Source organism: Talpa occidentalis, unplaced genomic scaffold, assembly GCF_014898055.3.
Source record: "Talpa occidentalis isolate TD23 unplaced genomic scaffold, MPIMG_talOcc4v2.1 talOcc4.8, whole genome shotgun sequence".
Classification (NCBI taxonomy): domain Eukaryota; kingdom Metazoa; phylum Chordata; class Mammalia; order Eulipotyphla; family Talpidae; genus Talpa; species Talpa occidentalis.
In genome coordinates, this window is record NW_023605194.1 from 108,866,525 (window position 1) to 108,881,637 (window position 15,113).

Genomic DNA, 15,113 nt, shown 5'->3' on the forward strand with positions numbered 1-15,113 from the left:
AGCTTGTTCCTTTTAAATACTAAGTATACTACTAAAAACACTCTCTCAGGTTTGTTTTTGGGAATACAACCTGGAAGAATTTAAGCTATAAAGTAAATGCAATTAAGAGAATAAAAGGGGGGGGAAATCTTCTGGAAGCAAGATTGTTCCTTGGTGTACTTTCGCAAAGAACCAAAAAGCTGCAAAGCTTTTTTGATTTAGGTGCACAGTAAAAGATATAAAATAACAGGGCCAGTTTTTAAAGACTTGAAATAGGGAGATTACTAAGGAAATTATGTTTTACGTATACTGTGTGTGCTCTTTGTAAGCCACCAAAAAAAAAAAAAAGTACCTTCTCTCCACATTGCTTGTTCATCTTTCACTAATATACTACTACCTAATTTTAATTTCAATAGAAATGTTTAGAGTATAATAGTGGACAGAACAAAAACTTTATAATTAACTAATGTGAACCAATTTATAAATGGGTGTGTGTGTGCACACATACATATAAATACATAAAAGCAAAAGTTTTGAGAAGCAACACTTACTCTTGAAATTCACAACATACTACACTCCGGCATTATAAAATGTTAGACATGACCCAAAGGTTTGATTAACAGAGAAACTTCATTTTGAGTAAATTTCTCCCCACTAGCACTTACATGTCTTCTGTGGTTTGGTAAGACTCCTCAGCCTAGATTTACATTTGCTGACACCTTGAACAACAAAGAAAATTTATACTCCATAGCTATCATTTCTTATTCTTCCAGTTTTCTGTCCAGGTGTTCTGTTCATCTCAAAGTCCTGGGCAATCTACTACTCTATTAACAGTACCACAAATATGATTTTTAAATAATAAAGTTTTAAGGTGAATAAAATAAAGTTCTCAAGATACTTTTAGGAAGATAATTTTTAACCCATAACTTTTTTTACTTATTTTTGCCTCTACTCATGAACTTTTTGTTAAAGGGTTTTTGATTAAAGAGACAAAAGTTTCAGAAAATAAATGATAAATTCTAATTTATTGAAAGACATCCAGTTGAGAAATAGAGAAATAATTGTTAGGTAAGCATATATGGCACATGATTAAGTTCCACTAATTGATATTTCTGAATTACTTTCTGCTAATTCCAGAGCATTATATTCATGCAGCAGTGTTAGGAAGCATTGATTTTTTTTTTTTAAATGTTCATCCTCTTGATAAAGCAACGTAGCATCAGGAACATTTAGTAGTGTCATTTCCTATCATTTGAGTATGTGATACTCTAATGTTAAGAAATCAAGTCTAAGTCTAGATATTTAGACCTATCGTTTGATATACAAAACTCAGTTATATAAACCCAGTAGTTCTACCTGGCTTCTGCCTATCTCTGAGTTGAAATTCCATCACTTACGGCCTTTCCCAAGCACACAATCCTGAGCAAGGGGCCGCGAGGAAATGCAATAATGTGGCACCACAGTTCGCGTCTGCACGCTCTTCAGGAGGCCACGGATTTAGCTGAATGTTCTTTTTTCTCTTCTGCAGCATCATTAAACATTTCGTCACGTATCTTAGCCGTAGTAGGTGTAGTCTGGGGAGTCACAGTGTGTCCAAACCCTTGGTAGTGACCCGCAGGTGAAGGTGGCACAGAGGAGGCAACAGAAATTGCATCTTGTGATGATGATGACAACAAGCTTGTGTGTTCATTTTGATCTTGATCCTCAGGAAAAAATTTTTTCCTAGGATGTCCCATGACAGTCCTTCCTTTAAGATACAAAGGTTTCAAAGTTAGCCCAAAGTTTTACTTTTGCCAAGATAAACTCATGCTAAAAGCAAGCTCCCCCCTTTCCTCCAATTTGAGGAGCCTTACTGTGGTACTGCTTCACGCAGTCCCTTCATCTCTTAAATAGCTTCTAGACTCTAACAGAAGTACAATAACCTGCCAATCTGGATGAAATTACATGACTGGTACTTACCAACATGTCTTACTTGTTCAGAAATATCATCTCTGATATCTGAAACATCCCACATGGCAAGGAAGGAATCAAAGCATGAGCCCTCTTCTGCTTCTTGAACGTACGGCTTATATGAGAACGTGTAGTGGTGAGCAATAGCAGCGAGGAACATCTCGATACAGATAATAAAGTCCTGCAACAGCAGCAACAGGGACATCATCAGTGTCTTTTGAGTTTCGGTCTAGTGGTGTAGGTAAAGGAGTTCTCAAGTCTTAACAGCTGGTTTTTTTTTTTTTTTTCCATGATTATATTCATTATTTTGTTTTTCAAAATTATTTCTGACCTTTTCAAAAAATTTCAATCTGTCTTGTGCTTTCTTGAGCAAATATTTCTTAGCAAAGTACAATGCATTCTCAATCCACTACCCAAGGACTAAGTGGAGAAATGCAGACAGAGAAATGGACTAGGAATAACAAAATCTAGGTTCTACTCCTGGTTCTGCTATCAATAACTATGGCCAATTTCTCTAGGACTCTCCCGTTTCCTCGCCTGTAAAGTGAGGATATAATAGCCCAATAGTCTAAAAGTTGTCAGATTTAAGAGACAATATGTAAAAATGCTTAACAAAAACAGTAATGTTTTATTGAGTTCAGACATGGTTCTACTTACCTGCAGTCCTGTAGCTACAGCTTCTACAGTTTGCCATTCCCACGTATGCTTTTCAGAAATAACGCCAACTTTTACCAACAAAGCAATAACTACTGCTTGCCTATATGTTAGGAAAAGGTAAACGCCAAATCTATATCAAGCATAAAATGGGCAGTTGTTTTAAAAATATGCCATTTAAAAAAGTTAAACCCCAGTACAATCTGTGGACTACCCCCACCACCCCCACCACCACCCTGCCTTCAAAGCATATTCTTGAAGACACTGTGTATATTAAGTACATTTATTTGCCGTATAAATTTATTCTGCTTGTACAGTTTTGTCACGTGAATTTTAATTGTTCTTAGAACTTCAGTATTTGGTTTATGTCTTCTGTTTTTTAAATTACACAGTTCATTATATTTTTAAGTCCTCCCTACACATTCAAGATGAAATAAAGGATGCTCAAATGTTATATGCACTTGTATTGATTATTCAGATTATTTTTCAAAACAATCTTTTAAAAGTCATCTTATTTTAAGTACTGAAACTAGAGACAAACTCGGGGGTTGGGGGGGGGTCTGCCTCCAAGACAGAGTCATGCTGAGCATTTCAAGCACATCTGGGGACATGACCCTCAGTTAAATACAAACAGCTATTAATGAGACAAGCTTTCACAGTTCTATAAAGAACAGTGCTGGCTTCAATATTGCTCATAATATTAAAAAAAGTAAGAACTTAAATGTCAACAGGAGATTGGTTAAGAACTTATCCACACAACAAAATAACAAAAACCTAAATAAAATTATATTCTCATTTTACTCACAAAAAATATCTCTGGTATACTAGACACATTGAGTCATGCAAGTTTCTACAGTATGAAATTATTTCTGCAGTTTTACATGGCATGATTGCACCAAAATGTTGATTATTCTTTCTGGGTGGTGGGATTTCAAGGCTTTTTCTTTTTCCCTTTTTTTAGCATTGTTAAATTAGGTGCATTTGTTTCTAGGCTACCATCACCTACCACTTTATAGAATTGGGACCATATATAGTTTTGCACTGTTTAAAAGAAATGCTTTTACTTATATTTCCCAAATCATTAAATATTCTGTAACATGCTTATCTTATAAATTCTTATACATTTTGTTATTTGTTAGGGTCATGATTTATTTTAATGATTCTTCTAGTGTTGAAACATTTAGGTTGTCTCAAATTTCTTCTTACAAGTGTTACAATGATCATCTGATTATAACAAACCAAGAGGGGCTAAAAGAAAGGACTTTTACAAGGTAAACAGACATTTAAATTGGACTTTTAAGATTATTTTAAAAATCCTCTTTAATCAAATTTTATTGCCCTTAAGAAAATCAGAATATTTAAGAGAAAAAGATACTTACCAAAAAGAAACAAAAACCACTAGCTTTACACAAAGAAACTTGCCAACAGGTTGGATTGGACTCAGTTCTTCCTTCAGTACTTTATAAAATAGCAGGAGACAATACATTGCAAACTAGAAACAATCAAGATTAACAAACTTCTTCAATAAGAAAAATTAAATATGGTAATAGAAATATGTAAGTAGTAAACCAAAGACCTAGTTCAGAGAAATGTGTTACGTAAAATCTTTTCTAGGTTTTATTATGCTATTTTTAGATTAAAATATGTGTTCAGAAAACTGAACAAATGATGGCTAAGAAGGGAAGAAAAGGCTCTCAAGTAGCCAAAATAACATCTGCTTACTTATGGCTTCTCCACACAAATTACTGTTAACTTTTTAAGGGCTGGGCTTATTTATCAGTATATCTAATATTGTATGCATATTATTTATAAGACAACATATTAAATAAATCCAATTTTCACAAAGCTGTGACATATCTAAAGGAAGGAGTGAAGGGAATAATTTTTCTTGTGGGTAGTATGTTAGTCCAGCTGAGTTTACTTTTTAAAATAAATGCTCAATATTTGATAAGCATTTTTAGAAATCAGTTGTACTGAACTAATACAATATTACATAGGAATAAAGTTTTCCTAAAACTTTTTTTTAAAATATAAAATGCTCATTTAAAGTACCACAGAATATGAAAGCAGTAAAGAGTAAAGTTATTCTTTTTTTTTTTTTTTATATATATATTTTTTTTTTTTTCTAGAGGCATGTCTTATTTATTTATTTATTATTTGTTTGTTTGTTTGGTTTATACATGCACTGGGTACAGTCAGAAGCGTGGGAGGGTGAGAGAATTCACCAGAGCCAGAGCGGGGAGCAGAGCAGGCAGAAGGACCGAAGTACACTGCTGAGGGGAGCAGCGGGCGGCAGGAGAGGTCTGCCGCCATGTGGGACCCTCCTCCGGTGGCCGGGGAGCAGCCGGGGATCGAACCGGCTGCAGAGGCTGCAGGCAGCTTCGCAACCCAGCGCTCAACCGCTGCGCCACCGGGGAGGCCCAAGAGTAAAGTTATTCTTTGTGCTAATATGCAAACATTTTTACACATTAAGGTAGTTTGTAGCAGGTATCATCAACTAAATATAACACTTTGTCACCTGACTTTCTCCCCCAAAGTACTGTACATATACTTCATAAGAGTTATTTTGAATAATCGCAGATATTTTGGCCAGTGGAAGGACTATAGTTTATTCAACCAGTCACCTTCCCTGGGCTTTGGATTGTTTCCAGCCTTTGGCTAAAATATAAATAATAGGTTTTCAATAATACACAAAGAGAGTCATTTGTTACTTCGGATCATCTATTAAGGATCCATTCCTAGAAGTGGAAGCGTGGGTTCCAAGAGTTTGAACATATGGAAAAACTTTAGATATACAGGCATTCAATTTTTATTACAAACCTTAATAGCATAACGCGTACCACTGCAACTATTATTTTGCTGAAATAATTAACCAAAGATTTTAAATAAAATGTACATTCTTAAGTAGAAAAAAATCAAACAGCTTTATCTTTATAGTATTATAGCTCTGAGAACATCATTTTTTCAAACTTGAAGTTCTTAATTTTCCTTTAGTTTCAAATTAATATCAGAGAATTTTAATCAAATCCTGTACTGTCACATAACAATTACACACTCTCTCTCACTGAATATGCACAGGATAGCTGTGGTTTTTTTTTAAAGAACACTAAGCTTTTATTTATGACATATCCACATAACTATGCAACGATCAAATGAACACAATCAAAAAGTAAAGGTATAAGTCATCAAATAATTAACAAAGACATTACTGTATCTATATACATATATAAAGAGCTATGTTAACATTCTTCCTATAAATCAAATTTCAGATTAAAAAGTAACAAGTTTTATTTCAGGAAGAAACTTTCTCTAGGAAAATTTAGAGCTAGACATTGAGCACAATTAAAATAGATAAATCTTTACTTACCAATTGTGACATATTATTTATTATAACCAAGTAAGTCCAAGCATTCGAAAAACTAAAGTTCCCTTCATCATAAATACCAAGCAACTCACAGATTCTAGAAAATGGTAAAAATTAACATGGTTAATTAAATCAAAATGTGGTTTAAAATACAGCACTGACAGCAATAATTAAATCTAGAAGTTATTTTATTTAAAGCATCCTGTTCATCAATTCAGTTTTGTCATAGAGCTGGGGGAAAAAAGAAAAAAAAAATTTCTCCCTAGAAATATTGAAGAAAACGATGATTTCTTGCTCAGAACACTGCACTCATGAGATATTCCAAGTTATCTCTGTAGAAAACAAGACTGTAGCTAACCTAAAACAGCACACTTTTAACTTCATGTTAACTTTCTGTGAACGTTAATGTTTGATAAAGTATCTTTTTAAAATATTTTTTATTGTGTCAATATTGGTTTACACCATTGTTTCCATTACAGAAGCACCGGCTCCTCATTTCAGTCAACATTTCAGCGTCCACCACCAGAGGACCCACAGGCCACCACCACAGGCCCTGTGCTCTGTTCTTTCTCTGCTCTCCTCCCTATTTTTTAAATGCTTTCCAGAAAGCTCTAAAGAGAACGTTTTTTAGAATAACTCCGTGGTTATTATTTGCATGTAAATGGTCACATTATTAATTTTAGAAGAATAGAGTTTGTATTTACTGTTTTTTTTTTTTTATTAACAGGCTAGACTTGTATTCTAAATCAATATAAGTAAACAAACACCCTTCTTAGGATTTTTTAATTCAGTTGTTCCACATTAAGGCCATGAGGATTTAAAAAAACAACATGAGGGCCTCCCCTGGTGGCGCAGGCGGTTGAGCACAGTGCTGTGAAACTGTCCGCAGCCTCTACAGCGCTGGTTCAATACCGGCCGGTGGGCGAGGGTCCCACATAGCGCAGGAGACCTCTCCTGTCTTGCCCGCTGCTCCCCTCAGCAGTGCTTTCGGTCTGTCTGCCTGTTCTGTTACCTGCTCTGTCTCTGCTGAATCCTCTCACCCTCCTGCACATCTGGCCTGTACCCAGTTCTCGTATGCATGAATAAATAAATCTTCCCAAAAAAACCAAAAACATGAGGTGGGTGCACTTACAAAGCAACGATGGTGGTGAATGGTCTGACGACTGTATACTGCAACACACCCAGTTTGCACCTAAACAGCAATACCCTGCAAAAGAAAAAGGGTTGAACATTTCAACTACTCATTTAAGTAATATCAGATTATACCTTCAGAGTCCCCAAATTAAAATCACTTTAACAAATGATACCATGTTTAATTTAATGATTCTAAATGGCAATACTATTTTTCAATTTAGTCAACAACTATATATTCTGAAAGACCTTATTTTGTGCATACAGCCTCATACTCCTAAAAAGGGTAGTGCAGAACAAAAGGAACAATAGGTTTATGCTTCTGGAAGAAAAACTGAGTAACAAAGGAATTACGTGTGTATGTGAAAATGTATTTGGAAAGTATTATTTACACTTAGCTTTCAGTTTCTTTTCATGTTTGGTATTTAAATATACCAGCGAGCACTGATTAGATACTCTGAAAGGACAAAGCAAAGATCCTGCAAGAGTTTACATTCTATTCCTGTGCTCACGCTTAGGGGGCTGGGAGGCACTTATAAAGAGTAACAAACAAACACACACAAAAAAAAAAAAAAAAAGTCCTGAGAGAGCAGTATAAAGTCCTGTTCAAAGACCAGCTGCCCGGTGGCAAAGCTTACCTGGCAGCTCCTGCACCCCTAGGAGAACGTCACCTATTGTAAAGTCCCTAATCTAAGAGTTAGACTGAGTCAGGCAGAAAGACCTTGAGGTGCTGTGTTCTGGACTGAATAAAACCAGGGGAACTGTGTGCTGACTGTGCGCTCCCACTGATGCCTCCGTGAGGGCGGGGCTGCTTGACTGCACTTGGCCTTGCCGCAAGACCTCCTGATGAGGATGCTCTGGCTGGACATGCTGGGCTTTCTGTCCCAAACTCTTTTTTTTTTTTTTAAATTAGGGAACTTTTTTTAAGATTTATTTTTTATTTATTTATACAAGCACTGGGTACAGTCAGAAGAGCGGGAGGGTGAGAATATTCACTGGAGCCAGAGCGGGGAACTTTGAACAGGCAGACCGTCTGTCCCAAACTCTTTGAAAGATTAAACTAAGTTGGAATTGGGTTAAACCAACAGTGTTTCATGAATTTATTTTTAAACCAAACCTGAGATCACTCAGGATGTCTATGCAGATGGTTAAACATTCAATTTAGTACCTCTGAAAGGTGTGGCGAAGTCAAGAACTGGAAGGCAGAACTGAAGAAATGACCCAGAATATAGCGAAGACTGAGACTAAGACACAAATGCACTTTGCGTACTGCTCTGCTGAGTGATACTCAGAAACTCGGCTTAACTAAAACCAAAACACGAATTAAAACCAAACATACTTACTCTCCCATAGTCCATGGTGGACAACAACATAAAGGAGGGAAATGTTTCTGCTGATCTTTGGCTTCAAGTATTAATACCAGATTTGGATATCGGTTAGTTAGGTAATTGGTAAGGAACCCCATAAAGTTGTAAATGACATAAGCTTCATAACATTCTCTGCAAGTATCCACGTATATGGCGATGCTAGGATATTTCAAAGCTATCCACTATGAAAAAAGCACAGATGTTAAAGAAAAAAACAGCTGCAATTAAGATAAAATGAATCACTACTCTCAATTCATGGTACTCAAAATAAGCTAATTTTTAAATTTGAGATGTCTTGTCACATACTTATATCAAACTTTCTAAAATTTATCATTATGAGGGCTACCAGACAATCTGCGAAATGAATTTTTAAAAGTAATAAACATTTTGAACACTGGTAAACAAAAACTTAAGTGAATATGAGGAAGCTAAATTATATACTTGAGTTCTTAAGTATAATCTGAAGTTTATCTTGACATGCCCACACAAACTGGTGCTAGAGAAATTTCTATTTAATCAAACTAAAGTAGTTATTACAATTGCAAGTGTAGAAGAGATTGGGGGAATTTTTTTTCCCCAAATAAAAGATTTAACAAATGAAAGGGATAATATAAAATATTGTATTTTAAAAGAATAAAGAGCTAATCTGAAATTTTAAATGATTAAGCAAACATCTATAGATTAAAAATAATTAAAACATCTGATTTTCTATTACTATATTTAATCTTTATCAACATTAAAAACCAAGTGAACCTTTTTTTGTATATTAATCTGACTCCTTATTGCCAAATGACACACTTTTGTTAGCTTAAGCACTCTATTAAGCATAGTATCATCAACCATAGTTTTTAGCTAACAAGATAAATAAAAGATACTTACACTATCTAAGCTGTATATGGGCACCATCCAAAGAATCCTATTTGGAAAGGAAAACAAAACCATTTTATAGCATAGTTATGACGTACGCCAACACAACACTAGTAGACTCAAAATAGAAAATTTACCTTATAATTGGTTTCTGTAGTTCGGGTTGTGTATAGTGCACTAAGTGCTGCAGTATCACCCAGAGTGAAATGGGTATAGTCAACAGCAAGAAGATCCCGGCGATAAACCACGCCTTGGTGTGTATTCCAACCTCGAGAAGCCAAAGAAATGTCCACATCAATTCTCTGATATTCAACTCAGTTTTTTCCCTCAAACTTTCATCTATTTGATGATTAAAAAGGGGTGATATTTTCTAAACGATTAGTTACTATTTTTATTTCTTCAGTAAAAATACCCCACTTGTACTATTGGGGTGATGGGAGGAGGCAGATTTTTCTCACGGGCCTACTGTAATGGTGCTGTATACATTAAGAATAGTCACGTCATGTCATGTCCCCCCGTCTGTTATTTACTTTTAATAGTTGATCACGGTGGCTGGAGATGTAGAGACGTTTTTAAATTCCCTGCAAGTTAAATATAAAAATCTTTTACTAGTTTATTCCTTTGCTTTTTATCTGTAAGGTATATAAACTTATGCAGATTTTCTGCACACCTCAGTGTTCCCCAGCCCTAAGTGCTAAACATTTACTGAGTGCTGCCTCTCTGTCTGATACTTTGAGTTCTTTACAGGCATCATCTCTGTTAACCCTTCCATGTGATAAACACTGCCAATATTACTGTCCAAACCGTTCTATCACACGCTATCCCCTAGATGTACAGCAGCATTAACCTAGGGTATTATTATTTAAACAATGTCTAATTTTGTTTGTAGGTCAGTAACTGATCACTATCTTATTCTTTAAAAGTTCAATTTCTAAAAACATACTTTGAACCATCTCATTCTAAGGCAGAGTTGCAGTTCACTCACTATCTGGTAAAAACAAATTTATGTGAGACTCCATTTGAGGGATACTGGGGAACTGATTTTATACTAACTTGTACCCTTGCCTTAAAGACTGTGAATACTATTAAGAAAGAAAAAAGCACTTGCTAACTTTTCTTTTTTTTTAGATTTATTTATTTATACAAGCACTGGGGTACAGGCCAGAGGCGTGGGAGGGTGAGAGAATTCACCAGACAGAGCAGGGAGCGGAACGGGCAGGACTGTAGTACTCTGTGGAGGGGAGCAGCGGGTGAGGCAGGAGAGGTCTGCTGTGCCTTGTGGGAATCTCCCCAGCCGGAGGGGAATCGAACTAGCGCTGCAGAGGCTGTGGACAGCTTCACAGTGCTGCTCTCTACCCGCTGTGCCACCAGGGAGGCCTCACTTGCTAACTTTTGAAAGGGAAAATGTGTGCATTTATTTTGGTACCTGAGAGGCTTTGAGCAATTAACTATCAAAACAGAACTGAAGTCCACAACTTATAGTATCACTATTCTGCACAGGATCTTTTTCCCTCCAAGGGCCAAAGACTAAAGAAGTAAAATACAAAAGTATGAAAAACAAATGTATTTTACAACAAATGGATTTCTAAATAAAAATGTAGGGAAAACGAAATACAAATACAAAAGTCTTGCTGAACACTGGAGATTAATCAAAGCAGTGAGAGGAAAGCAAGCATGTATAAAAGAAACAGCTGAGATTATAGTAATCATTTTCCAGGGATTTTTGCTTTACACAATTTCACTTAGAGTGCATATTTAACAATGATGTAAAATAATACTAAAAACATAGTCTAAATATTCCCTATTACAGGGTGATCATTAAAAGCAGCACTGCCAAGGGATTTTAATGCCCACGTTTGTTTTTACCATCTGTCTGTGTGCCAAGTAGTCTCTAGACTGTAGAGAAAAAACGATGCGCTCTGACTCATGAAGGTCAAACTCCTGAGTGTGTTGGAAGGAGGAGAGTTCTTCCCAACCATCATTAAGGCAAGTGACAGGAGACTGAATCATGACAGTACGGTGATGCCAGATTAAAAATAACAACAAAAACTTGCCTGGCAACAGAGTTAGTACCACTTTTACATGGCAAGTGATAATTAAAAAAAAAAAAAATCATCTGTCCACTTGAATGCCATTATGTTGAAAGCAATCGTTTTATAGTCACTTTGATTTTTAGCTATATAAAAAGTAATATGCATAAGGAATCGGACCCATTTTATGCGTGTACCTGTTTACCATTTTAAGTCAGCATTAGGTACCTGCAGAAATGACTAATTATCCCACTTATTTACCTCTAATTTACAATGATCTCTAAATAAGTTAGACTGATGTAAGGATACATTAACATCATTCTAGAACGTATCAGTCATGAGTGGGGTGTTTTCGGCTCACGATATGAGGAGATAACTAGGGTAGATTTTCCCTCTTAGGTAACTTGAGAAAAGGAGAGGAAAGAAGAAAAATTAGTGACAAGCCTCCAGGGGTGAGCTGGTTCTCCCTCCGCCAAGTGCTTGCAGAGCAGAGAGCAGCAAGGAACAGGCAGAGCTGTCTGAGTGCAACCCTCCTGAGAGAAGAGCAGGTTGAAGGCAAGGCATGAGGACCAGGGGGCAGAGAAGGGACTACAGAGCAGCATTGTTTCCTGGCTGCATTTAAAGATTTGACTTCAGTTACACACGCTTGGCGAAGTGAGAGAAACAGTTTTAATAGTGCAGGTGCGGGCATCCTGCCATTCTAATAAATGAACACATGTCCTATTACGGGCATGGGGCGCTCTCTCTGTTCCCACTGCCTTCTCACAGTGCTCATGTGGTAACACTAGGGTTTAAGACAAGTATTTTTCATGCAAAACTGTCCGTAAGCATTAAATTATTTTATCCAGTGCTTAAGTAAATGCAGACAACTTTGCTGTAGGTGTTCAATGGAGAAACTAGTCCCAACTAAGAAGCTATTCCATGAGAAAAAGTTGTTGCTCTAATGTAGTAATAGTGATATTTTAAAAGCAACACTAATTGATGCTTACTGAGCAGCTACAATGTGCTGGGCACAGTGGTAATGATTTTGGATACATAAACTCATTTACGTGAATAATAATAATAAAGACAATCATAAGGATATTGCAGGCATGTGCTAAGCACAATGTCACTTAGCCACTTCCACTCTGCCTCAGTTTCCACATCTATAAAATGAGGATAAGTCCTAAGTATCAAAGTTTTTAAGATTAAATTATACCTAAATCTTGGGGTCATGCTCTATTTAGTGTCTCTAAGTTTACTTTTTAAAGTTTTATTTTATTTATTTATGTATACAGGAACTGGGTTGTAGGATGTGAGAGGATTCACCAGAGACAGAGTGGGGGGCAGAACAGGCAGATGTACTGAAACACACTGCTGAGGGGAGCAGCAGGGAGACAGGAGAGGTCTGCTGCGCCATGTGGGTCACCTCCCTGGCCAGGGATTAAACTTGTGCTGCAGTGGCTGCTGATACTCTCTTCAGTCTTTTTTACTTCTTCCCCATTATAATCTCATCTCTCCTTAAGGGTTTAAATATCATCTTTATTGTGACAAATCCCTCTCTCTCTCTTTCTCACGCACACACACACACACTTACTTCAGTAACTGACACCATTTACCTGCTGTCCAAGACAGAAACCTCAGATTGGTCCTTGGTTTCTTACTCTCTCACTGCTTCTCCCCCCAAAACCAACCCACTGCCAACTCCTGCTTCTTCATTCCAAGGAGACTCTGAGTCTGTTTTCTTGACGTGGGCCATGCGTCATCGGAACCCGGGTACCACCTCTTCTTACCAACCATAAAGAGCTTTCTAACTTCCCTCCATTTCCCATTGCTGGCAGAGTGATCTTTCAAAATGTGCAATAAGATTGCCCAGCCAGTTCATTTCTTAGATTTTTTAAAGTTCCTCCACAGTATTTTATTCAATTTTATTTCATTGACCTGTTTTTGGTGGTTGTGTGAGTCTCTACCACTAAATTCCAGAAAGGTAGGTGCTGTTTCTCTCACCATACGGAAGATAAGCCTGACTTATCACTGGAACTCAAATAATCATTTATTAATGCAAGTATCACACAACGGGCAGGAAAACAAAATTAGTAAAATACATATGTAAAAAATAGTTTCTATAGTATACTCTCAAAATTACTTAAAAGAGATCTTCATTTGTATTGAAATATCTTTACTTAAATTTTGGTAGAAAATTATAGAATTAAGTTAAATATGTGACAAATGGAAGATATTTAGTGTAGTGGAATATTATATTAAAAGTAAAAATAATTATACGGACTATGCCAGTATGGAAAGTCAACATAAAATAATTTAATGAACATACAGAAAATAAATGTATGCTAAACACATTGTTTAGTTACGTAAAAATCTTTTCCATAACAAAGTGGTTAAAACAGCCACAGTCTCCTCAGTCATAGTACCGGTAAAACTGGTTTTGTAAGTAAAAAGTATTTTCTGGCTTTTTAACTCCAAAATGAAAGCTCATTTTATAATTTTTGTTAGGTATTTTCCTTGGGGTTTCCCAGTTTGTAATACTTTATTGATGTCATAATAACAAGATGACATCAAAACTAAGCAGGAGACTTTGCAAAACCTTTGTTGGTTAAGAGCAAATTTTTAAAGTAAAAACGAACAACAAAGTTAAACCATTTAGAATCCTTTAATCCAGGAAGTTCGTTAAACGCTAGTAAAATTCTTGACAGGGTTTTCCAGCTAGTTTACTTGGTTTAGTTAAATCCAGTATCTGAAGAGATCAGATTTCAGGAATAAAATTACCTTGCTTTCAGGAAACCGAAGAACACCTGCAAAACAATGTCGCACCTAAGCTCTATCTTAACACACCCTATTCCGCCCCCCTTCAGCCCCCACCCTCGTCCCGCTAGTAGCTTGTTTTGAAAGACCCTGAACAAGAAACCAGGCCGGGGTGCGTGGCTCCTTTACAAGGCACCGTCTTCAGGATCCCAGTCTGGGGGGGTCCAGGATAAGGACCTGCAGCCTCGGACGGGCAGAGGCAAGAGTGGCGGCCGCTTGTGCAGGAGCCTCTTACCTCCAGCTTCTGCAGCTCCCACACGCACAGGGGGACGGCGACCATTATGGACACCAGGTAGACGACCACGGCCAGGGGCCGAATCCACTGCCTCCAGTTCCTCCAGGTGCAGGTGCAAGGCATGTTTCCGCATAGGTCAGCTCCGTAGCGCAGGGGAAGAGAGCTCCAGGGAGACAGCAGTGGGGAGCCCTGTTCTTGGGCTGGTTTGTCAACTTGCATGCCCCGGGGAGGGCCGTGGGGCGACCTCACCAGCAGCTCGAGTCGCCTCCTTGGCCTGCGCTGTGCTTTCCGCAGCTGCTGCCGCCGCAAGCGCGGCCGCTCGGGGTGCTACCGGGGGGCAGCGCGGGCAGCATCCTCTCCTCCGCACCCCGCATGCACCCGGGCCTTCCGCGGCGGCGCTCCGGGCGCGGGGAGCCGGGCGGGCCGCGGCCCTCACCTGGGGACGGCCCGGGGCTCCGCCGGCACCATGGCCTCGGGGAGGGCGGCGGCACCGGGGCCGGCCTCGGGGGACCCGGCACGCAGCTCGCTCCGGCCCCGCAGCCGCCTGCCCGCTCGCGCTGTCCCTGGGCAGCCGGCCGGGCTTCCTCCCGCGCTCGCCGGCGTGTCTAAGCCCGAGGCTGCGGCCAGGAAGGGGGCGAGGACGCCAGCCCGCCGGCCCCAGGATGTCCACACTCTCCCGCGGGACAGCCCGACGGAAGCCCGGGCCAAAGCGGGACTTCCGCTTCCGCCCCCGCTGT

General features: G+C 38.4%; 1 protein-coding gene across 2 annotated transcripts; it reads right to left on the reverse strand.

Moving 5' to 3' along the window:
• Positions 1-421: 421 nt before the first annotated feature.
• On the reverse strand, positions 422-14,722 carry TMEM184C (transmembrane protein 184C). Of its 2 annotated transcripts, XM_054690278.1 has the most exons (11): positions 14,377-14,554; positions 14,106-14,131; positions 9,450-9,580; positions 9,325-9,361; positions 8,422-8,627; positions 7,080-7,154; positions 5,951-6,044; positions 3,963-4,075; positions 2,587-2,686; positions 1,939-2,110; positions 422-1,726 (listed from the first exon to the last, which is right to left on the reverse strand). In XM_054690278.1, the coding sequence occupies exons 1-11, from the start codon at positions 14,507-14,509 to the stop codon at positions 1,461-1,463; spliced, it is 1,353 nt and encodes a 450-aa protein (XP_054546253.1). In that variant the 5' UTR covers positions 14,510-14,554; the 3' UTR covers positions 422-1,460. The 2 variants fall into 2 exon arrangements, with proteins under 2 accessions (XP_054546253.1, XP_037352280.1); XM_037496383.2 differs by lacking the exon at positions 14,106-14,131 and having other exon boundaries at positions 423-1,726; positions 14,377-14,722.
• Positions 14,723-15,113: the final 391 nt, after the last annotated feature.